This window comes from Cebus imitator, unplaced genomic scaffold (assembly GCF_001604975.1).
Source record: "Cebus imitator isolate Cc_AM_T3 unplaced genomic scaffold, Cebus_imitator-1.0 Scaffold117, whole genome shotgun sequence".
NCBI classification, from domain to species: Eukaryota; Metazoa; Chordata; class Mammalia; order Primates; family Cebidae; genus Cebus; species Cebus imitator.
In genome coordinates, this window is record NW_016107432.1 from 6,499,594 (window position 1) to 6,526,126 (window position 26,533).

General features: G+C 43.7%; 1 protein-coding gene across 7 annotated transcripts in view; it reads right to left on the minus strand.

Moving 5' to 3' along the window:
• Positions 1 to 433: 433 nt before the first annotated feature.
• KIAA0232 (KIAA0232 ortholog) overlaps positions 434 to 26,533 on the minus strand; it is an 88,718-nt gene continuing 62,618 nt past the window's right edge. For 2 of the 7 annotated variants that reach the window (XM_037742212.1, XM_017539105.2), the window contains 7 exons: positions 24,416 to 24,482; positions 23,196 to 23,277; positions 17,469 to 20,751; positions 15,687 to 15,758; positions 10,081 to 10,189; positions 5,001 to 5,098; positions 434 to 1,626 (listed from right to left, as the gene is read on the minus strand). In XM_037742212.1, coding sequence (XP_037598140.1) covers positions 1,447 to 1,626; positions 5,001 to 5,098; positions 10,081 to 10,189; positions 15,687 to 15,758; positions 17,469 to 20,751; positions 23,196 to 23,277; positions 24,416 to 24,482 — 3,891 coding nt within the window. In that variant the 3' untranslated portion in view covers positions 434 to 1,446. Of the gene's footprint in view, positions 1,627 to 5,000; positions 5,099 to 10,080; positions 10,190 to 11,173; positions 13,250 to 15,686; positions 15,759 to 17,468; positions 20,752 to 23,195; positions 23,278 to 24,415; positions 24,483 to 25,705; positions 25,805 to 26,533 lie in introns of those variants that run through there. The other 5 variants (XM_017539110.2, XM_017539106.2, XM_017539109.2 and 2 more) reach the window with 5 other exon arrangements.

Consider the following 26,533-nt stretch of genomic DNA (forward strand, 5'->3'; position numbering starts at 1 on the left):
TTTCCTGCCATTCCTGATGTTCCAGACTTGCCACATTGATTTCACAGATTCGGTGGTGGTGGTGGTGGTGTTTTGCTTTTTGTTTTTCAAATAATGAGTTGGTTAAAAAAGAAAAAAAGAAAAACAATTTAAACTGTTTACGTTTTGCAAATATTGCTCCTCCTGGCTTCAGCCTGCTGCACAATGCCGTGACAGCTGGAGGAGAGGATCATCGTGCCCAGACACGACTCAAGATGCACCGGCTCCCTGGCTCACCAGGGAGAGCTGGAAGCCAGTCCCATGGAGTGGCAGTCCACTCACAAGATGTGCCAGCTCTCCCAGGCTCACTGAGGAGAGCTGGAAGCCGGTCACATGGAGGACAATCAGCACAGCAACCACACAGGGATGTGGAAAACTCATGACTCTACCCACACCAACCCACCACACACAGAACTTGCCCAGAACATTCTCTCAAACACAAAATGAGATTGAAGCTATACTACATCACAGCCAAGGAGCAGCTAGCTGCAGCAGCCCAAGATTTCTCTGGGTGATGAGGTGGCCTTTATTGCATGTCAAATATTCACAACTTCAAGTTTTGGGGGCTTCAGTTCAACACAGGTCACCAGAAAATAACAATATGCAACTAAGGTCCTTACTGCATACGTAACACTCACAACAAAGAACCCTGCACGGGACTTTGGTGGAAATGAAACTGCAGTATGAGAACAGTCATACAGGTAAGAGCATATACCCTAACCCCACTGTGCCTCATACGATCCCACACCCCAAATCCTTGGCTTCTTTAGTTAGCAAGAAAGTCACAAGCCATAGTATCTTCCATGATACTTTAGGGGAAAAAAAAATTCTAAGATAGAAAACACAGTATTTTGTAAGTCTCTAAAAGCACACCCTTGTGGTTCCTATTTCAAATGTACATGAGATTTGACTGAATGGAGACCACAGCTGAGTCACCCACGCTTCCCTCTCGCCTTCAGAAAGGCACTGAGCCACTGCAGGGTAAGAATGGATATCCCAGTTCTTAGAGAACAAAGCCTAAATGCTCCAAAGCTGAAGTCTCTGAAGAGCAGAAGTGGTTGTTGACACTGCAATGCTAATAAGGTCATAGTGATGTAACTGCAGTCAGAAGGAAAATTAACTGCAGTTAAGATGCAAAAAGCAGTGATACTTCTAAGACAAGCACATGCACACCCATTCTTGATTTGACAACACAATCTAGTCTATTTCAAATAGCCAAGAATTTAACAGCTGGGAAAAAAAAAATCTTTAACAGGATAGCTGTCCTCAACTCTAAAATAAGCAAGAAGAGAAAGATAATGATTACCGATCTGAATCAGTTAATTGAAGAGGAAACCTAAGTTGTTGTTTTAGATTAACAGGTCTCACAGAAGAGTAATTTTCCATCACATATCATTTTTAAACAGTAATTTGTACTACTTTGCAGGTTTAGAGATGAGTTCGAGAAAAGAGCTCCTCTTCACTAGGGCCCACCCACTCGCCTCCGCCTTCTGAGCCTGTCTCTTCCGAGGTGGAGCTGGCGCTGGAGCACGTCTTTCTGCGGAAGCCATCTGACTTTGCTCCAGAGTTTCTCTCTCCTGTACATCTTGCTTCATAAACAGAAGACACCTAAGATTAAAACAATTTTGAACAGATCAAAAAGATCTTTTTTTTTTTGAAAAGGCTGAGATATTCTTTATTTATATGCAGAGAAGAAATAAATCATTGGTGTTTTCCTGTAGAGTTACAGAAATGCAGAGTTCCACTGTTTGAGAGCAAAACGGCCTCTCCTCTCTGATCCATTAAGGATCCAAAATCCTAATTCCACACGTTTAGCCACTTGGACAAAATGTTAGTTATGTTAGGGTAGGAGAAAGAACTCTTTCATTTTCAAAAGTCTCTGAGTACCTGCTACACACCAGCAACTGGGCATAGGCACCCCAGCAGTGGAAGGGCCATGCCGTGCCCGCTGGGGAGAGGAGTGAGCAAACCAACACGCTCCGGGTTGTAGTGGTACAGCACAGATGGGGAGGCAGCACTGCACATGGGCATGGTTGGGAAGGTGGTTCTTTTGAGAAGAGACCTGCTCAGCTGAGAAGACAGGATACAGAGGTGCCAACACTGCTGTGTGGGATTGTGCCCCTACACCAGATGGTTGGCAACTCTGGACCCCAGGACACTAGATGCAGTGGTAGCTCCTCCCCAGTCACAGTCATCACCAAAGCTCGTCTCACTCCTGGCATGGTAACTAGCGGCACTCCCACCCTATTTCCAAATGGCAGCATTGTCCCTGGTTGAGAACCCCTGAGGCAGGAGCACAGAAAAGCCACATAGTTGGTAAGGGGAGAGCAGAGGCAGATGAGGTCAAAGGCAGGTAGGGGCAAAAATACAGAGCTGTAGAGCCATGGCAGGGAGTCTGAATCTGTCTCAAATGCAATAGCAAAGCAACATCATGGTTAGGAGTATGGATTCCAGAGCCAGACTGCTGAGGTTCAGAGTTCAGGTCCACACTTAAATGTGGCTCTTTGACCTCAGATGCTGGGCGCTTGATCTTTTTGTGCTTCAGTTTCCTATTCTGCAAAGCAGGCGTGACAACAGCACCTAGCTCACAGGGTAGCTGTGAGGACTAAACAAGAGACTGCGGGTGAGGTCACTCTGTCTGCAGCATGGAGAGATGGCTGGAGAAGAATGGCGGAAGCAGGAAGGAAAATGAAAAGACCATGGCAGCTGTTCGGGAGCAGGGACAGTAGTTTGAACAGTGGTAATGATGGAGGAAGAGAAGTGTGAGGATGTGAAGTGGCTGGGAGGTGGAATAGGACTGGCAGGCGGACTGTGTGTGGAAGATGAGAGGGGGGACTGAGGAACTTCTCGGTTTGGGGTTCGAGGCTGATGTGAACTATTCACTGAGGAGAGAGCTGATGGGGGCCTCAAACATCTGCCTCAATGTGTGGAGCCAGACAGGTCAGTGGGCAGCAGGATGTGGACAGTGCTACAGGGTACTTAAGACAGTTCTCACAGGACTTGAATGAACACTAATTGTGACAGTTAACACTGGGTGTCAACTTCATCACATGCCCTGTGATTAACGTCAATGAGAAACCACAACAGCCCACTCCAGGCAGGACTAAAAGTGGCCCAGACGGTTCAGGAATGAAGGTTTGGGTCACTCCACTGCGGGGGGTGGGGGGGGAACACACACACACAACCTGCTGAGGTACCTGCTGAAGGCAAAGGGAATACAGAATGGGTGGGAGAAGAAGGTCATCACTAATACCAGCTACGACCACATGATCAACTGTAGAAATGAGGACTGTAATTGTCATGAGTATTTCCTCCTTTTGTTAAACAAGTTTGTGCATATATACACTTATACTAGGAAAATCTCATTTTATTTTTTCCTTTGTCATGTGACGTATTTATTTAAGACGGAGTCTCGCTCTGTCGCCCAAGCTGAAGTGCAGGGGTGTGATCTCAGCTCACTGCAACCTCTGCCTCCCAGGTTCAAGTGATTCTCCTGCCTCAGCCTCCTGAGTAGCTGGGATTACAGGTGTGCAACACCACACCAGGCTAATTTTTGTATTTTTAATAGAGACAGGGTTTCATCATGTTGGCCAGGCTGGTCTCGAACCCCTGACCTCAGGTAATCTGCCTATCTCAGCCTCCCAAAATATTGCGATTACAGGCATGAGTCACTGCGGCCAGCTGACGTAAGATTTATAGACTTCATATCAGTATAAGTACTGTTAACTTTATGTAATAGTATTTGGGTTGGGGATTGATTTGTTTCAATAACGAAGGATAGTTGTGTTATGTTAGGTATAATTATGACATTATTGTCTTTATTTGAAGATTATATATATTCTCAGATGTGTATGGGTTCAAGTTGATAAGGGGTGGACTTGTGATGGTTAATATTGAGTGTCAGCTTGATTGGGTTGAAGGATGCAAAGTATTGATCCTGGGTGTGTCCGTGAGGGTGTTGCCCAAGGAGATTAACATTTGAGTCAGTGGGCTGGGAAAGGGAGACCCACCCTTAATCTGGGTGGGTACCATCTAATCAGCTGCCGGCTTGGCTAGAAAAAGCAGGCAGAGAACGTGAAAAGGCGAGACGGGCCTGGCCTCGCAGCCAACATCTTTCTCCCGTGCTGGAAGGTACCTGCCCTCGAACATCGAACTCCAAGTTCTTCAGTTTTGGGACTCAGACTGGCTCTCCTCATTCCCCAGCTTGCAGATGGCCTATTGGGGGGCCTTGTGATCGTGTGAGTTAATACTTAATAAGCTCCCCTTTATATATCTATCTATCTTATTAGTTCTGTCCCTCTGCAGAACTCTAATACATGACAATCCACACTAAAGAAAAAGAATTTTCCTTAGGTTCATTTGCCTGCCGACCTGGTCAACTGGGGAGGGTCTGAGACTAGACTAAACCAGGCACAAGCCCTGCACCCGCCTTCACAGTGCCCACAGGCTTGTGGAAGAGGCAGACATGCAGAAATCCAACGCAGCTCAAGGCTCTGGCTGCAACAAGAAGAGCTGTACACAGAGCACAGCAAGGACACGGGAGGGGGCGGGGTCGTTCTGCCAGGACATCGGCAAAAAGCATGCTGGAAAGGCTGCCTCGCGGTGTACTTTGAAAGATGGAAAGGTTAGGTTTCTCACTTAATAGGTAAACAAACAAAAAAAATGAAGAGTGCCCACCGAGGAGCAACAGGGTCAGCTCTGCATTTTTAACAGAATGCCCTCTGGCAGGAGAGCGGAGCCAGGACTGGGGAGAGGGCTGGGGATTCTTCAGGAAGCGCTGTCGGTCAACAGTCAAGGGGGTTAGCGGGGCTGGTGCAGACCCAAACCAAAGGCCAGAGAAGAGGATGTCTGCACTCACAAACCTGGCTGGTTCCTGGGAGAGGTGGGTTCACTCACATGACTCCCAGGTTTTTCACTAGAGTGACAAGTGGAGGTGGTGGCCGTTTTTAAGTTAAAAATAAGGAGGAGGACAGTCCACTTACCCTATTAAAATCTAACAGACGTTCTTCATTACTGGGTATTTCTTTAACATCTGGATATTCTTCTATACCATTCTCTCCCTTGGCATTTGTATAACATTCTTAATCATTTTGAATGGAGAAGGGAAAAGAGGGAAAGGGGGAAATTCCATTAAGACACAGTTATGAAACATACATTCTTGTTTCACTTTTCACTAAAAAGTTAGATCAGTTAGGTCTCCCAACCCTTCGGAGATTTTAAGTCATCACTAAAAGCACAGCCAGGCAGGTGCATAAGAGAAAAAAATGCTACGCTGACAAAAAATTCTTAGTTTAGTGAGTTAAAAAAGAAATAGGCCAGCATAACCATACATCCTGTTATTCTACCATGAGACATTCAGCGGAGAAGCTTATATTCACACCTAGCATGTGACTGGCTATGGGAACACAGGAGAGACCAACAGGGCCCCTGCTGTCCACAACAAATGAGTGTAGGAGACAGATGGTGTGCACTGCGACACGTTCACAGAACAGAGGACAGAGGAAGTTCAGACAGGAGGAAATGCAACGGAGAAACTACACAGGGGCACGTTCTTGTGCGTTCTTCCTCAACTCAACAACATACTCAACTAGGTATCATGTCTATGGAACAGGGAAAAGAAATGGCGCTAGTGATTCCATTAGGCAAATGGCCCACAAAATGGGAAGGAAACCAGGATGAGAAGAAATCAAATAAATCCAACGAGCTCAGTGGTTCTCAACCCTGGCTGCATATGCTCATCATCCGGGACTGGGGTGGGGAAGCAGAGGGCTTTAGAGAGGCTTAGACTCCTGCCAGAGATTCCAAATGAACTATCCTGGGCAAGGGCTGGGCACTTTCTGAAAAGCAGAATGGCTCCCAAGCAATTCTAATGCACTGAGAGCTGCTGGTCTTCATCTGGAACAGCCTCTTCTTCCCCTTAACTCCATGAGGAATGCAGCTGGGGCAGAGGCACAGTGCTGAGGAGGAGGAACCTGGCCAGGGTTCTGGATTCCGGCTCTGACATTCAGAGTGCATTAAGTCCTTTAACACCCTCGAGCATCTACTTCCTCAAAACCAGGTCACCTCCCCGATTCTTTGCCATTGAGTTATCACAAGGTAGTTCAACGAGATGACATGCCTACCCCTGGCACAAAACCCCAAAGGACAAGGTAGGCACAAGTGACTGCTGTGCCCTTCTACACTGGCACAGGGTGGCGAGGCTGTGCCAAGGGTAAGGCCATCTGGGCCCTGCTGGGCTGCTTCCTACAGCTGCATTGGCCACATGGAAGACTCTCCACAACCTTCTGTTCTCTCTGATGGCTCCAAGAACTCCACGTTACTAGTTGAGGTTCATGAGAATAACCCCAGCTCTGGAATTAGACAGACTTTGGTCAATTCCAGCTTATGCTGTTTACCTGTGATGTAACTTTGAACAAATTATTTAACCTCTTTGAGCCCTAGTTCCTTCATCTCTAAAATGAGAACATCACCATTTTCCCTCCTACATTTCTGTGCAAATTCAAAGAGAAGAAGCCACAAGCACAGTGCCTGGCACACACATTGCACCCGTGACCGCTGCTGACCAAAGCCATAGGCTTAGAGGTATGGTCACCCTAGGGCAGCTGGGAAGGATGCCATGTGCCCTCTACCGAGGCTGGGAGAAATCCTTGCTTCATTCCTCCTAAGGAGGCATCTTTTCTTTGGCTGACCTCACCAAGCTCCCACTCACTCCATGGTCCACTCCGTTTGGTCACCACTTAAGACTGGCTGAGGGGCACGCAGTGGGGAGGGGGATGGTTTCCTCGACGAGGATATGCTCAGAGACAGGCAGGTCCATCTCTACACCCCACTCCTTATTTTCTCTTCCTGTTTTAGGAATTCTGTATGTAACAGGGAGTTTTGTTGTGCCACAGGGCATTCGGAAAAGGTGATGCTGACCTGCTGTTGGTAGTTTTTATGATGCTCAAGTTGAACACTACCCTGTTTCAGGCTATGATGACACGCCAGGCACTGTTCTAGCACTTTACCCTACAGTGAAGGCATTCCGTTAGCCTCCTTTTATACATACAGACTACAGAGGCACAGAAAGGTTCAGTCACCACCCAAAGCCTAATAGCTGGGGACAGAGGCCCTGGATTCCAATATGGTTTTGTCTCTCAATCCTGAGCCCTTCACTGCCTGTTTATACTGCTTCTCTGCAGGGCTCTCTTGTCTTTAGGGCTAAATTTATCCAGACGCTTACATTACTTGAGGCTTGAAAGCACTGAAAATCCAGAGGCGAGCGCTGTGGAGACTGCTGTTTGGGACAGCACTCGTGATCTACACAGTCTACAAGGCCCTCTGTGGTCTGGCTCCCTGCTGCCTGGCTGGCCTCATCCCTGCCACACTCCCATGCCATCCTCTCTTTGCCGGTCATGCTGGGGCATACCAAATGCATTCCTGCCCCTGCACAAGCCACTGCTGCCTGGTACCTCTCCCTGCAGGCAGACCCAGCTGTCACATCACATGGTCTGTGCCCTATTTCCTCAGGTCCCTGTTGAGAAGGCACCTGATGAGGAGGAGGACAGGGACACGATCTGTTTGCCTACGCATTTCCGGAGCCTAGAACAGTGCCCAACACAAAGTAGGTACACAAGTGCTGAATGGATGCACATATGAATGCACAGCAAGGCCAGCAGGTGGCAGACTGCAAAAAGCTTGGGCCCTTTTATCACGTGGGTGCCTGAACAAGCTGCCTCTCTTCTGAGCCTGTCTCCTTGCCTTACTGTAAAGTGGACAATGCTACTCTTCCTTTCCAGAGATGCTGTGAGCTCCCAGGTCAGCCCCTGGCTCAGAGCAGCACCTGCTTGTGACTAATCATTGCAACATCGGAAGCATCAGGAGTCCCCAGCCACTTCTGCTGAGTGGGTAAGTGACTATCTGTTTTCTTGGCTAACCTCCTGAGACTACATGCCCCAAACCACATAAGCTACAGAAGGACGCTTCATGATGCTACAAGGCAAATATGAAGGGATTTCACTCACAGTGTGAGTTAAAGGTCATTCAAAAGAAATAATTACCAGTGTTTATCCACTGAGAGTTTCTCTATATACCACTTCACAGTAAAAAGAAAAGTATTATGTACAAACACCAGTATCTACCAAGAGACTGTACAGATAACCAGGAACCAGATAAGAGTTGGAACTGGATTCTTTACTAACTAATGGCAGAAAACTGGACTAAGAGTGCCAAGATTGCCCTTTACTAAAGAAACAAACTCAGTGTGTTTGAAAATCATCCTATGCCACTGCAAGGAATTGGTTCTTTGCCACAAGGTGGCATCCTCTTCTCCCTTCTAGCTTTTCCTGAGAGGTCCTCTGCAGCACAGCTGTGGTGGCCCCACCTGCATTCCATTAACTGTCTGTGCCTTCCACTTGCCCAGTTTACCAGACTGGACACACATGAAGGCAGGTCTGTGCTCCCACTGCCCTGGCATCTACCTTGGTACCAAGTGCAGGCAGCTGCTGTAGAGGGCAAAAATTCTGGACCACAAGAGTCACAACCTGGATTCTAGCCCATGCTTAATAGTTAACTGCATGATTTCAGGCAAATTATAGTATGAAGCTTGAGACTCAGCTTCCACATCTGAAAAATCAGGGGGACAACTCATAAGGTTCTTGTGAGGATTACATAAAAGAAAAGCTTCAGAGTACCTTGCAAGTCATAAAGGGTGTCCAGGCATGAGCTAACGCAGCAGCAGGCTTTTAATAAACAACGATACTAACAGTGAAGACTCAGACTTGCACGCTCCTTATGACCCAGCTGAAGCTCTAAGAAGGAGAAAGGCAGGGTCTTGGGAAGCTGTCTGTGACTACAGACCAGAAAAAAGCAAAGGCTCCACTCCTAAAGAGTCAAGCTGGCCAACCTGGCCTTCCATCCCATCAGCCACAGCCCATGCTGCCAGGGAGGGCCAGTGAGGCTTTCCAAGGACAGCACAGGTGGGTGCAGGGCATTGCGGCTGGTGAGAGAAGTCACTTGGCTCCACACTAACTACAAATTAGCTGAGGGGATGTGACAAACACGTGAACCCGTAAATAAGAGTTGAACTCCGACAAGAGATCCGCATAACCCTTTCAGTGCTCTGACAGGAGACTGTTACATAAACGTGGTAGCCGACAGAAACCCAGGAGACCACAATCTGGACAAGCTCAACTTCCTGAGCTAACACATTCCGGCTGCATCCTTAGTTCCTACTTCTCCCAAAATTTCAAGTCAGGATTTTTTAACAGCTCTGGGTGTCCACCTGGAAGGCTCACAGACTGCTCATTCAAAAAATACCCTAAACTAAAATCTTCCTCACCATATCAGCGCCCACTCCTGTCTCCCTCTCTACCCAGACTCCCAGAACTACTCACAGAAAGTAATTCAACTCCTCCTCTACAAAACCTCTCGGTCCTGTTTCCTTTTCTCTGTCCCCGCTATTACTGCCTTAGTCCAAGCCTTTAGCTTATGGCTCCCAAACTACTGCCAGAGCCTAAAACCCTGGTCAGTGCCCTTCGGTTTTTCAATTTCATTTTCACTCTGTTACTAGAATTGTTCTAAACAACATCTCACCCTGACAACTTCCAACTTGAAATCCTGTGAACGGCGTTCCCGTCCTGTGTGTTCAACACTACCTAACTTAGCCAAGCCCCCAAACCTTCTGACAAGCTCCTTTCCTGTCCGTCTCTCTGGCCTCAGCTATGACCCAGCTGAGCCATGGGGCCCTGTGCTTTCCCCTGGCTGTGACCTAGGAGCAGGCAGCTCTTTTCACAGGGGCAGCCAATCCTTCCTCCTCTGTGACTCAGTGGTGGCTTATCCATATCTTGCCCAAGGTCAGTGACGCTCTTATGTGTTTCCATGCCTTTCCCTCCATCAGGCTGTGGCTATTTCAGAGCAAGGTCCAATTCTCATTCCTCTCTGTGTCCCCCAGTGCATGACAAAATGCTACCCACACAGACACCTCTTAGTAAATGTTTCTTGGACTGATACTCACAGAAAAAAAAAAAGTATTAATAAATTAGAAATTGGAATGAAAAAATGAACTAAGAGAGGTCTCCTTACCTTCACACTCTGATGCAGGAAAGAGAGGAGAGTACAAGGCTTTTTCCCACCAGGTCTGTTTTTCTTGGCTTCTATTCATTCCTTGTATATCAGTGTTTAATACAGGGAACTGTTTAGATTAAACCAAATATAGAAAAAGTTTATAAACTTTCAGGTTAGAGTAAAAAAATTCAAGCATTATTAACTATGGATTATAAACCCAGGGTTTTTGAATTGGTGAGGTTTTTTGTTTTTTCTTTTTGAGATAGGGTCTGGCTCTGTCACCCAGGCTGAAGAGCAGTGGCACGATCTCAGCTCACTGCAACCTCCACCTCCAGGGCTCAAGTAATCCTCCTACCTCAGCCTTGTGAGTAGCTGGGACTAGAGGCGTCCACCACCATGCCCGGCTAATTTTTTGTACTTTTTTGTAAAAACGGGGTTTCACCATGTTGGCCAGGCTGGTCTTGAACTCCAGAGCTCAAGCAATCTGTCCAGCTTGGCCTCCCAAAGTGCTGGGATTACAGGCATGAGCCCGCTCAGCCAACTGGTAAGTTTTTATACTGTTCTGAAAAAGGTGCATTTTAAAAGCCAGTGTGTTCATAGCATATAAAGCAAGTGTTTCTTAAGAAGCACTTATGGTGTAACGCTATCTCTACTAAAAACACACAAAAATTAGCTGGGCTTGGTGGTGTGTGCCTGTAGTCCCAGCTACTCAGGAGGCTGAGGCAGGAGAATCACTTGAACCTGGGAGGCAGAGTTTGCAGTAAGCCGAGATTGTGCCACTGCATTTCAGCCTGGGCAGCTGAGCAAGACTCTGTCTCAAAAAGAGAGAGAAAAAAAAGCAGTACTTATATGGGAAGTGACATAAAAGTCTCAACCAAAAAAACTCTTACAAGCCAAAAATTTAATGTAATAAAAAATGCTCCCAGGTAAGGCAAACTTCTAGATTTTACAAGTGCAGAGGGGTAACGGGGCAGCCCTGGGCCTCTACTGGCATGAGGTGCTCTAAGGAGAACAGGGGGAACCCTATTTTCTCTCATATACTCAGGCAGAAGTAAGTGAAAGAAGAAACTGAATCAGAGAAAATTCCTTTTTTTTCTTTTTTTTAAACAGAGTCTCACCCTGTCACCCACGCTGGAGTGCAGTGGCGTGATCTCGGCTCACTGCAACTTCGGCCTCCCAGTTCAAACGATTCTCATGCCTTAGCTCCCAAGTAACTGGGATTACAAGCATGCACCACCACCCCTGGCTAATTTTTGTATTTTTAGTAGAGACAGGGTTTTGTCATGTTGGCCAGGCTGGTCTCGAACTTGTGACTTCAGGTGATCTGCCCACATCAGCCTCCCAAAGTGCTGGGATTACAGGCGTGAGCCACTGTGCTTGGCCCAAAAGAAATTCTTACAGGAACAATTCAATTATTCTTATGATCTTGCTTAGGTGTGAACCACAAGGAAACGAAGGTTAAAATCAAATTATAAATTCAAATTCCGTGTTTCAGGTTTAAAATAGGAAATAGCCATCCAAATGAGATGAGAGAATGATTCCTGACAGCAGGAGAGACTCACTCACATCCTTCGCATCTGGAAGTTGCCCAGGCCCAGAAGAGAGACCCAGCCTGAAACCAGGCTCCATCCTTTCTCCATGGGATTCTCAAGTCCTGGCTGGGCCCCACCACCTGCTTGGCCAGTGAGGACTGGACAGTGTGACCAAGGTAGACAGACATCAGCTGTCATCAGTGACCAAGGAGAGTCCTTGTAGTGTGGTCAACAGAACACTTGTGGCAGCTTCAGTCACCATGTGTACCTGGCAGTCTGGCAGTCAGGGCAACCCCCTTCTGTGTGCCTTCCTCACTATGCCTGAGAGGGTGAGCCTGCCACCAGCTCACCCATGGTGTGGCTTGGCCAATGCATCTTTCTACCTCCCATACCCCCTAATTCTTTGTTCTCATTAGACATCTGTTCAGCGGAGAGGCCTGTGAAAACTGCACGCATCTTCACTGGTTTAAAAGATATTTCATTACGTGTTCAAGTTTAAAATCTGAAGTGTTTTAGAAAGAAACTGATCATCAATTTCCTAATAGGATTTTGTTATGCTTTTAACTTTATTTATGGGTCTAAAACTGTTCAATTCAGTAATGTGTGTTTATTATGTAACTAAAAGGGAAACACTTCTTCAAACTTTTGTTTTCACTTCACATACCTTTTCAGAAATACTCCTAAGTAGAAACTGAAGGAGAATTGTACTGTCAGTTAACCTTTGCTATTTTCTCCTATCGCTTATCCTAACAATACAAAATGGTACCACTATTAGATAAACAGATGCTAGGGCCAGAGGAACCAACAGGGCTGGGCTTCCTGCAAACAAACCAGCACCACGCAGGGTCTGCGGTCCTTCCAAGGTCGCAAACAGCACGTGGAATGCAACTCCTGCATTCTAAGACCTCTTCAGAAAGGCCTTTCCTGGCCTGTGAGATTACTTAGTGCTACTCAGGGGGAGCAGGGAAGGTGTCCCAGCCAGAACTCTCTCCATCACCTCCTTAAGGTGCTGTTGAAGAGATACGGATTTAGAGGTTAACTGGTTATTTGAGAGGGAAAATGCTCTGCAGGAATGATAGGTTTAAATACACTGCTTATCTTTTCATCCTTTCTTGAGGATTAAAATTTAAAAAGTGAGTTCATGGTGGGGGGTGGGAAAGGTCAGGGAAAGCAGGATGGAGGGGCCAGGCACCTGGGGAGCAGGGGCAGCATGAACCAAGAGTTTAGATCCCAGCAGAACCAGAATGGAAGCTTCCTAAGGGGCGGGACCACGTCTTCTTTACCTTTGCATCTCCACGTACAGGGCCCCACACAAAGTAGACACTCAGTGTCTGCTGACCTGAAGAAAAGTTTCCACAAGCCAACAGTCTCTGAGTATCTCATGCATCATTACTTCTCTGTCTCTTGCTGAAACCACTGTGAAAGGCACACCAGTTTCTACCATAACTTCAGGTGTCTTTTTTCTTCATCCTCCATTTGAATGTCAATTCCTATGGCAGGGACTCATTTGTCTGTGTTATGCTAGAGTAAATGTATGTAAGGAATGTGCATCCTGTTATGACACCTCTTCACTCAGTCATTTGTAACTTCTAGGCTGGATCATGCTATGATCATCTAATACATCATCTGATGTATTAATTCAACCTCTGGTTTAGCTGGGAATGAAAACAATGAAGAAAGAATGGAGGAAACTGAAAGCAGATCAGAGTGTCACTGTCATGGATGGGCAGGTGCAGCAGCTGCCTCAGCACTGCACTCCCTCTCCTGCCAGGCGTCCTCTTGGCTCACTCTCTTACTCTTATTTCCTCAAATTGCACCTTGGCAAGGAAGCCTGCTCTCACACCATCCATAACCCAGCAGACTCCTGCAATCACTCCCAACCCCAGCTCCCCTCGTCCAGCTCTCCTCCTTTCCAACAGCACTGATACTGTAACACACTGCGTAACTTAACCTGTTCATTGTCAGCTCCCCAAGCACCAAGACATGACTCCACCTGCGCCGAGAGCTTTGTTACTTATTCCCAGCACCAAGAGTCGTACCTGTCTGAGCAGGTACATAAGAAATATTTGATGAATGAATGAAACAGTGAAAAGAAGACATAAACTTAATCCAAAAAGCCTAACCAGAAATGTTTTTAGCAACAGATGTAAAACTCATAAATTCTTTAGAAGGTGGAAGTTAAGGGAAGGAAACAAAAGCTTCACAGCTTTATATTCTCACAAAATACTCCTACTTTGGGTAAAGAGAAAGGTGCTTGGCTTTAGTTTTACTCTGGGAATCCTGCCCCTCTGCCACAGTCAGCTCTCATTTGGGCCACACCAGGAAAAGCAAGCCTTCCACATATCTTGTTCTTTGGAATAGAAGAAATGAACCGTCAATGAAGAGATACTGAGTGCAAGAGAGACAAACAAGAGACACAGAACAGCTGGTTTAAGTTTTCCTTTGTTCACAGAGGTGCAGACTGGTGGAAAATGCTTTGCCTGCCCCTTACCCTGGGATCTGGGGCAGCTGTGTCGCCTCTTAAGAGCCTATATGTCTTCAGAAGTGGGGAAAATAACCTACTGCATGAGGTTTTCGTGGACATCCAGTAGGACAGTAGTGACAAAACCCCCAGCATAGATGGGCCAGGTGCCACATCACCAGGATGACCCCGGACCCCACCCTCTACTCATCACAGCCTTCCTGTCCCTCCAGACCTGCCGACCTCCACAGCACAGTGACCTCCTCTCCTGAGTGGACTGAAATTCCTTGAAGACAGCAAGTAAGCCTTCTGTGTATTTTCTGTGCCTCAAGCTGCTTGGTACTAAGTTGGCAACCAAGGAAACGACAAGAACATTTTCACCACAAATATATGTACCGACACCAAGGCCCACTGTGCTGCATCTGTGCTGCTCTCAACCTTACGGTTTATCCTCCACAGACGGAGAGATAACTGTTCACAGCCACCCTGCGTACATCAGCAGTTTCAAATCTCTTTACCCTTGATTCTGCTGTTCCTTCTGCCTGGATTGCCCTGCCTCCTTCCTCCTATCCCCGACACTCAGGTATGCTCAAGAAGCCTTCCTCAACCGTCACAGGCTGGGAGGGTTCTCCTGCAGTTTCCCACAGCATTCTGTGCTCCCCTCCACCATTCTACCTACATCACCTAAAACTGCATTGGTCAAATGCCCTGAAAGATAAAGAACCAACTAGGTAGATTACAGTATAGCCAATCAATGGAATAGTATGCAGAAAATAAAAAAAGAAAGGGTGATTACAATAAAGCATCATTTCAGTAAAAAGACAAAATAGGAAGAAATACATGTGAATATTTGTTTATATGTGCAAAAAATGTCCTTGGAGAATACATCAGGACTCACACTAGTGGCTACTGCTGGGGAGGGAGCCTTTCACTGTGTGTGAATGTATACACTTGCAACTTATGGATTTGAACCATATGAATAAACTACCTATTTCAATTAAAATTAGTAACATGCCACAAGTTGGTCATCTTCATTATACTGAATTCTGTGTGGGCAAGGACAAAGTCTTACTCATCCAAGACACCTACTTTAGCAATAGGCATGTAAGCAGGTATTCAATAAATGCTGAACTGAACTAAACTTTTTAAAATAATCATATTCTTTTGATGCTCTTAGACACCAGTTCTATTAAAAATCCTACATTTTCATCATCTTGGTCTCAAATAGATGGGGTTCTACTGATCTTTAAACAGGCCTCCCAGATTGCTTTCTGAAAAGACTGGACTGACTCAGGAAAAGGGTTGGAAGAACACCCTTTAAAAACCACCTTACAACCTTGACCAAGCAATGTGACGGAACAGAAAGATAAAGTTCTAGTGCCAGGCTGGCCCCAAACTGTCCCTTCAGGTCACTCTCTCAGTGTCCTCCGTATCTCAGATCTAACCAATGAAGTAAGCTTGAACCCAGCTTCTAAACAATAACAACGCCGCCCAGAACGCTACCCAGAGAGCAGTGCCGACAACACCTAAACTATCAGACAATCCCAAAATGTCCTCTGGGAATTTTTTTGGCAGCTAAGACCTTTCAAGGAAACCCAGAATTCTGATAACACATAAATACATCAACATACTAGAAAGCGAAGGAATATGGTAGTGGTATGATGTAGAATCTTGCTTCTTTCCTCTTTTTCTTTCTTCCCAATCTGGAACCAGGTGAAATACAAAGTACATAAAGGAATATTTAAGGATGAAAAATGGGGCAATAAACAAACAGATAAAGGCTAACAACATTATTGTGTTTTTTCTTAGCAGTGTTTCAGTGGGATTAAATTCATTCTCTATGGATCTCTAGGCCAGCTGATTAGAGGAATGACTCTCAAGTCACTTGGGGGCTTCCTATAATCACAGGCAAGCAGCCCCACACCTGGGCACTCTCATGCGAGAAATGAATAAGGCATGGTCCACGGCCACAAAGAGCTTATCGTCCAGGATATAAATAACTCATGAGAAATGGAAAATGCAATCAAAAAGAGGCATAAAGTGCATGAAAATTAAGAGAGTGGAGAGATTAATTCTGATGCAGAGTGGGGCTGGAGCTGGGGAGAGAGGGAATTAGGGAAAGTGTCAGTGAAGGAGGTGGCATAGGAAATGAGTCTCAAGGTATGAGTAGGATTTAGATGTGCAATGGTGGGTAGGGTATACAGGACAATTGGGAGGAAGGGCAATACTCATCACTCTCTGGCCACAGGTGGCATGACTTCTAAACACCTCCAACTCTTTTTTTTTTTTTTTAAATAAGCTGGGCTGGGCGTGGTAGCTAAGGACTTTAATCCCAACACTTTGGGAGGCCAAGGCAGGTGGATCACTTGAAGTCAGGAGTTTGAGACCAGCCTGGCCAACATGGTGAAACCCCGTCTGCCCTAACAATACAAACAATTAGCTGGGCGTGGTGGTGTGTGCCTTTAATCCCAGCTACTTGGGAGGCTGAGGGAGGAGAATCGCTTGAAGCCAGGAGGTGGAGGTTGCAGTGAGCTGAGATCACGCCACTGCACTACAACCTGGGTGACAGAGGGAGACTCCGTCCCCAAAACAAAACAAAACAAAAACAAAACCAAACAAAAAATTAAATAAGCTGTTTCTGGAGAAAGGCCAGGCACTCATATTTCAAGAACTATTGAAAAGCAGGCAGACTGCTATGCTTTTTTTGTGCAACAGGTTATTGTCTTAAGTGTTAGTTCTTGTACAATCCATTTAACCTCAAACCACTTCTTGGCAATAGAGTGGAGGGGTACAATGACTCTTATTAACGAAACTTAGTATTATCCTCATTCCATAGCCTTAGCATATAATCCACACAGCTTCTGGAATATATACTTTGCATAAAGCAAGATACATCTACATAGGTTCTGTAGAAGCAACTGTGTTGCATTTGGGCTGTGTGTGAATTTCTACATGTACCACAACGTATTTTTGAGAATTCCACACAGATATAACTTGTTTTATATGTAAAACACAAGTTTTGATAAAGTGATCAACTTCTAGGAGTCACTTAGACAGGTTTGCTACACTTTAATAGCAGCCACTTCCTGATTCATCAACTTTGAATGTTGGAACACTTGCATGTTAGGTTTATGCTTTAAGCATAATACATGCAAATTAAGACAACACATAGAAATCTTACATCCTGTGATTTTTAAAAAGCTTTCTCTCTGCAGAAAAAGCCAACTGCCTAGTTCAAACTTACAAATATCAAATCAATTTTAAGTCCTTACACATAAAGTTAGAACAATTTAAGTTTTAAGACATTTAAGCTAATTTCCCAATAATTTAACTCTTTCATTGCCTGACGTGGCTGTTCTTGGGTTAAACCCTGATCAAATCCTTCTGTCAAATACCAACATGCAGACACATACCTCTTCCAGCTGTCCCGAAGAAACCGGATTATCTTCATAAGCAGGAAACTGACAACCTGCTTTGCAACCACAAAAATTATTAATTTCTTCCTCGCATTGTGCCATTATTTTACAATTTGCTTCTGGGCTTTCTAAATCTATTTCCAGGGACTCATTCATGCTACATTCCAAACACTGATTTTGCTTTCCTACTGACAGAATCCCAGTTGATTCCTCCTGGGAATCCAATGATGTCTGAGCACTCTTTTCCATCCCAGATTTTTTTAACCTGGGAAGGAATTTTCCAGACTCAAGCTCTGATTTTCCATAGTAATGGCCTTCTTTCTCTGCATCTTCCTCCAGAGGTTTGAGATCTGCCTGCGGATCTTCAAATATATCAACTTGAGAAGGAATGGGAATATTTGCTTCATCTTTCTCAGATTCAAACTCTGACTCGCTTCCTCCTCCTGGGGACAGTTCGGATGCAGAAATTGGGCGAAAGTGAGTCCGAGGAGAGATCCGAATAGCCCTGTATTGTGTTCTGTCAACACCACATATCCTGGGGTGAAACACTTCACTGTCTGAATCAGAACAGAGAATTGATTTCGGTTTAAAACTGGGGCTGAAAGATGCAATCCCTTCAGGTTCAAATGAGCATTCTACATGAAGAACTTGTGAAAATGGATTGCTTAAGTCAAAGGAAGAAAATGAGTATTCAAGCCCAGGATCTTCGACTTGAAAGTTGCTACAAGCTCCTAGTAAGTCTTCATGGAAGATAAAAGAAAATCCCTTATTTAATCCATTTTCCCCACTCTTCGGCTGATCATTCTGTTCAAATGACACGAAGGGTTTCCATAACTGCCTGTGCCCAGGGGCAAAACTGTTTCCTGGGGTCATAAAGACATCTGTACCAGCTATTGTCACTACATCAGAAGCTGCACACTGTAACAGGCTTCCTTTTGTGTGACTAGGTGGTACGACTGCCCATTCCCCATCACTGCTAAAGGTTTTGAGTTCTCCATAAACTCCTCCAAGAATGAATGTGTTCTCTTTATCTTGGGCTACATCCCAGGGTTTAGAGGGTGTTGTATAATCACCACCATCCACGTTTGATAGCTCACTAGAAGCAAATGCTCTTTTCTCCAGGCTTTCTTTCTGTCCCTCCCACAGATGGTACTCTGACCTTCGCACAACCTTGTCAGGCTCCTGAAGGGTCTCCAGTTCAGCTTCAGCATCTAGACAGCAGCAGTAGTTATTTACATCTGCCGAAAACAACTCGGCATCAGTTCTTTCTATTTCTACTGTAGCCACAGAATTTGTGTCTGCCATCTTTGTCCAAATGTCTTTAATAACCCCTGAGCTGTAGCCATCTCCATGTGGATTTTCATTACGTACTTGTGTAGTTTCAAAGTTTTTGTTTTCTGTTTTTTGTTCTAGCTGAATACCACAGACAGATTCTAGTTTAGATGTTTTTTTGAAGACTAACGTAGGAATTTCACCTAAAGTTCTATTGTTTTGCTGGCAAGTTTCATCTTGCAAAAAATCTAGAAGTTCTTCATCTACATAATTTGACGAGACTCTAGGAACTACATAATTAATATCTTCGGCATTAAACTGTGTGGATTCTTCAAATTGAATATTTAATGTTTCATTGTCTGAACGTGTTTCTTCTGAATGGGACCATGGACTACAAGTTCTTGTTGAAAGATTAGAACAGTGTTCATTTTCTTCAAAGGCACTATTTTTGGTCCATATTAGCAATCTAGACTGTGTTTTCCCAAGCATATTAGCACTAGAATCTGTATTTTCATTTCCCAAGTTGAGTGTTTCAAAAGAAAATGGTAAAACAGAATTACTGCATTGCACTTCAAACACTGAAAAACAAGAGTTTATACCAGATCCTTCATTAATATCTGAAAAGAGCTCTTGATTGCCAGCAAGCAGGTGTGAATTGAGCACTGTGCCGTCTAAGATGGGAGAGAGTCTAACTGGAGAGTCTCCTCCAAAACTCTCCCCATCAGCATCACCGGAACTGGATGAACAGCACTCCCAAAACTGAGCCAGATTGCCAAGGTCCTGCAGGAATAAGCCCTCAGCACCCACGGAGCTGGTAGAATCTGTCCATATTGCACGTTCCCCTTGCAACTCCATACCATCTAACACTATGCAACATTCTGCCTCAAAATCTGTGTTCTCTTTGCTTTTTTGTCGAATCATATTCAAAATCCGACTTTCTCCTTGCATTGTTTCTGAGGCACCAGGATCCAACATGGATTGATCAATATCCACTTCATAGAAGTGTGTTAATTCTGATAGATGAATATCATCCAGGTATTTATTGTCCTCTGGTAGAGAACATAATGAGGTCCCAGTGAGGTCAATATCCTCATTCATAACTGCAGGCATTTCTACAAAATGACCATCAATGAAAGTACCTGCTGCGAGGTATGTTTTATGAAGATTATTGTTGCTGATACAAAGACCATGTACTGATTCAGACAATTCTTCCACTGCCTCTGATGTCAGATCACTTGTATCTTGTCTGTTTCGGTATGTGGTCTCTAGTTTACTTTTTCTGCTCAGAGGAACAAAATATTCAGCAATGGGCTCGGTGTACCACAAGGGTTCCTCTTTGTATTCTGTGTCATTTCTGTTCTCCATGTATAGGTCTTTCCCTTCAGTGCTCCCAGGATCTTTTCTCCCTATTTCTTTTAAAGGTCTCTTACCCCGCTTGCACAGCTGTTTGACAGAACCACTGCTGCTACTGCTGCTGCTTCCAGCATGAACGTTTCTTTCAGCCTTTTCACCATGCTTCAGCGAAAGCCTGCTTTGCCCGTTCCGCCCTTTTTTGTTTCGAATCTCTCGGGCCTTGTGTCTTACTTTAACATACTTCGTGGATGCTTTTAATTCTCCCTGATTCCCACTGGAACTTGAGCCTGCTTCACTGGAGCCAGAAGACCATGAGCGAGGGCGAATCTTTCCTTCAGGTTTATGTCGGATCTGCTTCTTGTACAAAGCAGGCTTTTCTTCAATTGTGCCATTACTAAATTTGTTTTCTTTCTCATTTTTGCTTTTGCCCTGGGTTTTCTCATGCACAGTGGTGGGTACTTCACTGCTTCTTTCCTTGGTGACTTCACTTTCACTGTTGCAGTCCTTAGGAGAGGAAGTGTCTGTGCTAGCTGGTGGGGCTGTGGATGATGATGACGAGCTAGAGTAAGAACAGACTTTAGACTTGTTCCACACAGTCATGATTTCTTGCAGGCAAACTGGTTTCTCAGAAAGTGGTGGAAATGCTTCATAGTACCTGAAAAACAGAATAAAGAGTTCAAAAAATGAGTATGCAGATTTTTTACATACAGTAAAACAACATTACCAGCCAGAAGAATGGGATATTTCATTTTAGTAGTGTCAACATTCACATCGTCCAAGAATCATTCACATTACAATAATTACAAAGCATATATTTTTGTATAGTAAAGTACAAAACTAGTCCCATTAGTCCCATGCATCAAGCACCACTTTGCTCAGCACTGTGATAAGCACCGTAAGAATACTGAGAAAATATGTAAGAAGCCAGTTTTTATCTTCCCAGTTTGCATTGTAATTAAGAAGTGAAAAAGGGCAAAGTGTAGCAGAAGGAAAGTAGTGTCTTCAGTCAGCAGAGTCTGAAGCGGAGTCTCAGCTAAGTCACTCCTGCTTGCAGCTTTAAGCTCATTATCGGCTGTTCCGGACTATTTCCTCAACTGCAAAATGGTGGTATGACTTACCTCCCAAAGCTGTTGTGAGCACTGAAAATATATGCATTTGACAAGCTCCACAGCAAATCAATCAACACTATGAGCTCTAAAGCCACGTTCTCTGAGGTCAAATCAGTCAACAGTATGAGCTCTAAAGCCACGTTCTCTGAGGTCAAATCCTGGCTCTGCCTACTTCCTAGCTGTGTGACCTTAGGCATGTTACTTAACCTCTCCAGAGCTCAGCGTCCTCACCTACAAAATAGAGCTAGTAATATTCATCTCACAGAGTTGTGAGGAGTAAAGGAATTAATGTGCAAAATGAGTCAGAACAGCACCTTCTTAAGTAACCGCTAGCATACTGCCTGGTATTTAAGCAGGCCCTCACAAATGGCAGGAATAATCACATTCAAGAATTCAAAAAGAGGATGCTGGTGAGGACTAGAACAATTAGATAAAATGGGCCACAACTGAGCCTTGAAATTCCAGATTTATTTCACAAGTTTAGTAAAATTCCACAAGTTTGGTGAGTACTACTTGTGGGGCCTGAGACCCTACGTGAGGACATGAAGACACACGTTATGCTCATGGAATGGAAAACTAATTACAGCAGTGATTACTAGAAATGCGGGGTAGGAAAACCAGGGAGGCTGGTTTCAGTGGGTTTGAAAACGAGAAAGTGGTTTTGATTTTCTAGGAAACTGGGAGCCACTGACGATTTCAGAGCAGAACAGATTGGGAAAGGAAGAATTTAAACTCACACTGGCTATGGAAGGGACTGCTGTTTCAGAGACAATGTTCAAGGTCACAAATGAAGTGGTAAAAGGCCATGTTTTCCAAGGGCCTGGACTTGATTCTCTTTCTCAATGTCAGAGTTGACCAACGGAAATATATTTTCAGCTTCATATATAATTTTAAGTGTTCTAGCAGTCACATTAAAAATGTAAGAAGAAATGGGTGACATCTACTCTAGTAATATATTTTATTTAACTCCTGATATTGTCATTTCAACATGTAATCAATGTTTTAAAATGTTTAATCCTTTACTTTTTTTTTAATATTAAGCCTTTGAAATCCAATGAGAATTTACACCGACAGCACATCACAGTTTGAGCCAGCTACATTTCAAGTGCTCAGTAGTCATACATGGCTTGCAGCTACTGTGCTAGACGATATAGGTCTATGCAAACCAATGAAATGCTGTTTTTCTTAGGTTTCAGAGGTTCAGAAAATTAAAATAAAATGTATAATAAGGAAGTCTGCTTGTAATGCAGATTTTTTTAAGAGCAGGTTTGGCAGGTCAAGGATTTGCCTATGTTCCCTTTGCAGTAAACAGTGGGAACTCAGTGTTCTTGCTTGCAAACATGGATAATCATTTCTTTCTTTCTTTCTTTCTTTTTTTTTTTTTTTTTTTTTTTAGTAAGACAGTCTCACTTTGTCACCCACGCTGGAGAGCAATGGCATGATCTCAGTTCATTGCAACCTCTGCCTCCCAGGTTCCAGCAATTCTCCTGCCTCAATTCTCCTGCCTCAGCCTCCCGAGTAGCTGGGATTACAGGCACGGACCACCACGCTCGGCTAATTTTTGTATTTTTGAGACAGAGTTTCAGCATGTTGACCAGGCTGGTCTCAAACTCCTGACCTCAGGTGATCCACCTACCCTGGCCTCCCAAAGTGTTGGGATTACAGGCATGAACCACTGCACCGGGCTGATAATCATAATTTCTTACAGCTGTCTCAAAGGGCTGTACATGCATAGACTTAGCAAATAATAACCTTCGTTGTTTTACTCATTCATTTCACAAATATTTACTGAATATGCACACCAAGGACAGAACCATCTTACTCACTTTTGAATTCTCCATGTCAAGCAAATAAGCGCTGGATAAATGTTTCTTAAATTATACACAATGAAACTAAACAAGATGACAAACAAAAAAATGGAAAGCATGTAGCAGTTATTCATTTGATTTTAACAAATGCACACTTTATTACTGAATACAATCTTACATACATTTCCACTTGATCCTTTGCTGGAGGGGATAATTCTGCCTCTGGAGAGGGAGACCCCTCTAACTTTTTGTGAGTCTTCTCTTCTGTTATGAAACAAAAAGGCAGAGAGATGTGTCTTATATCTAGTTAATAAATGCCCACCTTTCTTCAGAGTCTCTCAACTGATTTTAATAAGAATATCCGTGCTTAAAAGGCAGGCTCTATACCAATCTGTCTTTTTAATAAAAATCTGTTTTTTCAGTGTGCCAGAGGGAATTCTCTGATTAAACCACATTAGCATTAGGCCAAGAGGTGAGAGTTGTTCATCTCGTCACTGATGCAGTGCTCTAGAGGCACTTAATTAAGAGACTGAAGTCCCCTGTGTACTTATTAATTAGACCAGAAGGACAGAACATCTGTTTAGATTCCAAAAATATTTTCCCACAAAATTCTATACTTATAGACTTTACATTGACTCATCTTGACTAAAACTGATCTGCAAAGAATATTCTTTATTACAATTTGCTTTATTACTTAACATGCAGGTGAGCAAGAGCTATTTCAACTAAAATAGGAAAAAGGGCTATCCCTTTAGGTTAGCCTACGATGCTGCCTTCGTTTACAAATAAACTGTGCCCTTTAAGAGGCAGGCTCAAGGCTTGGTGCGCAGCGAAAGGACCACGAAGAGGGCAAGGAAACAAAGATCCTTATTCTAAATATGAAGGTCTCATTCTTAGGGACTGCAGAAAAGTTAGAAAAAGTATGAGGAGGGTTCATATATCAAAACGACTAAATAGGCTTGCCAAGTCTGTGTTTCCAAAAAAAGTTGAGTCAAAACTAAGTCCCTTCCAAACCTGAAGTAATTCGTGTCAACATCTTTAGCGGTCTTAACATTAATAGGCAAGGAAAGAGAAAATTTTGTTCCTGATTTCTGAGCTTCAACTTGAAGACAAAAAAAAGAAAAACAACAACAAACACCCATGAAGTGTTTCCTATCTCTGAGGGCCCCTGTGGACGAAGTCCCTCCCTTGGTCTCAGAAAACTCTGTGAGTGACTGCTGGGACTCACACAAGCCACTAACAGAGCTGCAGATGGAGCATGATGCTGGCCTAGTGACACATACTGAACACAAACGCTTTGTTCTTGTTGTTTTCTCTTCTGATCAATTCTAAGATTTCCCCCAATCCAGATTCCTCAGGGACCTAATCCTGGCATGTGTGCCCACAGTGCTTTTGACCTCACCTTGCTTACTCTGAAGGTCTTTCAGTCTGGAGCAAAGCTCCTCCACTAAAGTCTCGATACCAGAGCTCTGCATGACAACAAAAAAACACATTAGGTTACAGTCAGGTATGTAAAAAGCAGGTATTTGTATATCTTTGTTTTAATACATAGGTTTTATAAATCATCCATGTTCCAAATAAATATATCACCAATATTAAAAATTATAGGTTTGGAGATACAAATTAGTATACATGCTTGTTACTAATAAAACATATTAGATAAAACTCAGTGATAAAATGTGAACATATTCATGTGCTTCCCAGAATAGCTTGTTTTCCAAAGGTGTGTCATCTTGTTCACGAGGCAGATTTAAGCGCCTAAAGTCCATCATATGACCAAAAGTCAGTCCCATCAAAAAGAGTATTAAATCTTTATATGAGCAAGGTCTTGTATGAGACTTAAAGGAAAATCATAAAACTTCATCTTAGTTCTCTAGGAGCTCAGACTCTCAAAAAAACAAGACAATTTTTTCTTCCTGTTTTAAAGAAACATGAACACTCATGATTGCAAGAACAACAAAAGTCCAGAAAACTAAGCCAATGTTGCGAGTGTGAAAGCTCTGTCTTCCTTTCAGCATCTGGACCAGATTATCAACTTCTATACAAAGCCTGGGAGTTCAAAATTTAAGGAGAGTGCGTAGAAGAGTCTGGAATTGGGAGGGTAAAAATAAGAGTCAACCTTTAAAGAAAAATCAATGTTGAAAACAGGCACAAGCAAATAATCTCCTATGTAGACTTTAACTTTTAAGATTCTCAATTTGTCACAGGAATAATTTTTTTTTTTTTTTACAATGGACAAAAAAGTGAACGCATTTCTCACTGATTTATTCAGTGACCAAAGTCCTATTTAAGCTGGAATCAAGTCTTTTTTGGTGGACATAACCCAAACTGATGCACATGACAGAGTTCTGCTAAGCCAGTGCCCTCACTAGGCCTTTACGGGCTAAAAATAGAACTTTACCCCATTCACTTAACTCAAAATGACTCAGCACAAATATTAAAGATATCCTAAATAAGAAATCCCCCAGTTACACAGTTTGAGTAGCATGAAACAGATTACAATGAAAACAGTTAATTATAAACATCCAGAGTTACATTCTGTCCACATCATACCACAGCTTTTAAAAGGAAGATAGAAAAATAGGCCAGACAAGAGCTGCCCTTTCCTTTAAAAACTCTTAAAAACCATGGCAGATATTAGTCATAAACACTGCTCAACCACACACAGTTCCACCAGAAAGCATCTGCTTACCATAATGCTCAAGGTGTGACAAGGACGGCAATTATATTCCATTTCCTTCAGATCGTGAAACCAACACCAGTGTCAGCTGACACACTGCATACTGTTCTGTACAGCAAGCCTATGTCACTAGGTTTTTAAACTTAGGGCTAGTCTCTAATGCAGAAGAACACTGAACCTCTAGGGATCCCTTATTAAACGTCTTCCAATACTCTAACATGGGGTCCTATTTAATCAGAATGGTCATTACAACCTCGTGACTATACAATTTTTCATGCTTTGTCTTAGAAATTATTTACATATATATCCACTTATTAATATACGAGTAAATATGTATACTATATATGTGATATATTTGCTGTCATATATAAACATATATTTTTTTTGCTTTCACGTGTAAACAGCAAAATAAACTAAGATCCTACTCCTTACTCTGTGTGTAAATGCAAGCTCTACCAACCAGATTTTTGTGTTACTTTCTTAACTACCTGCAGCATCTCATATATTTTTAAAAAATCATCCAGGTGCAGTGGCTCATGCCTGTAATCCCAGCACTTTGGGAGGTCAAGGCAGGCAGATCACTTGAGGTCAGGAGTTAAGGACTAGCCTGGCAAACATAGTAAAACCCCGTCTCAACTAAAAATACAAAAAACTAGCTGGGTGTGCTGGCAGGCACCTGTAAACCCAGCTACTTGGGAGACTGAGGCAGGAGAATTTCTTGTACCTAGGAGGCGGAAGTTGCAGTGACCTGAGGTCTCGCCACTGCACTCCAGCCTGGGGGACAGAGCAAGACTCCATCTTAAAAAAAAAAAAAAATCAGCGGCCGGGCGCGGTGGCTCA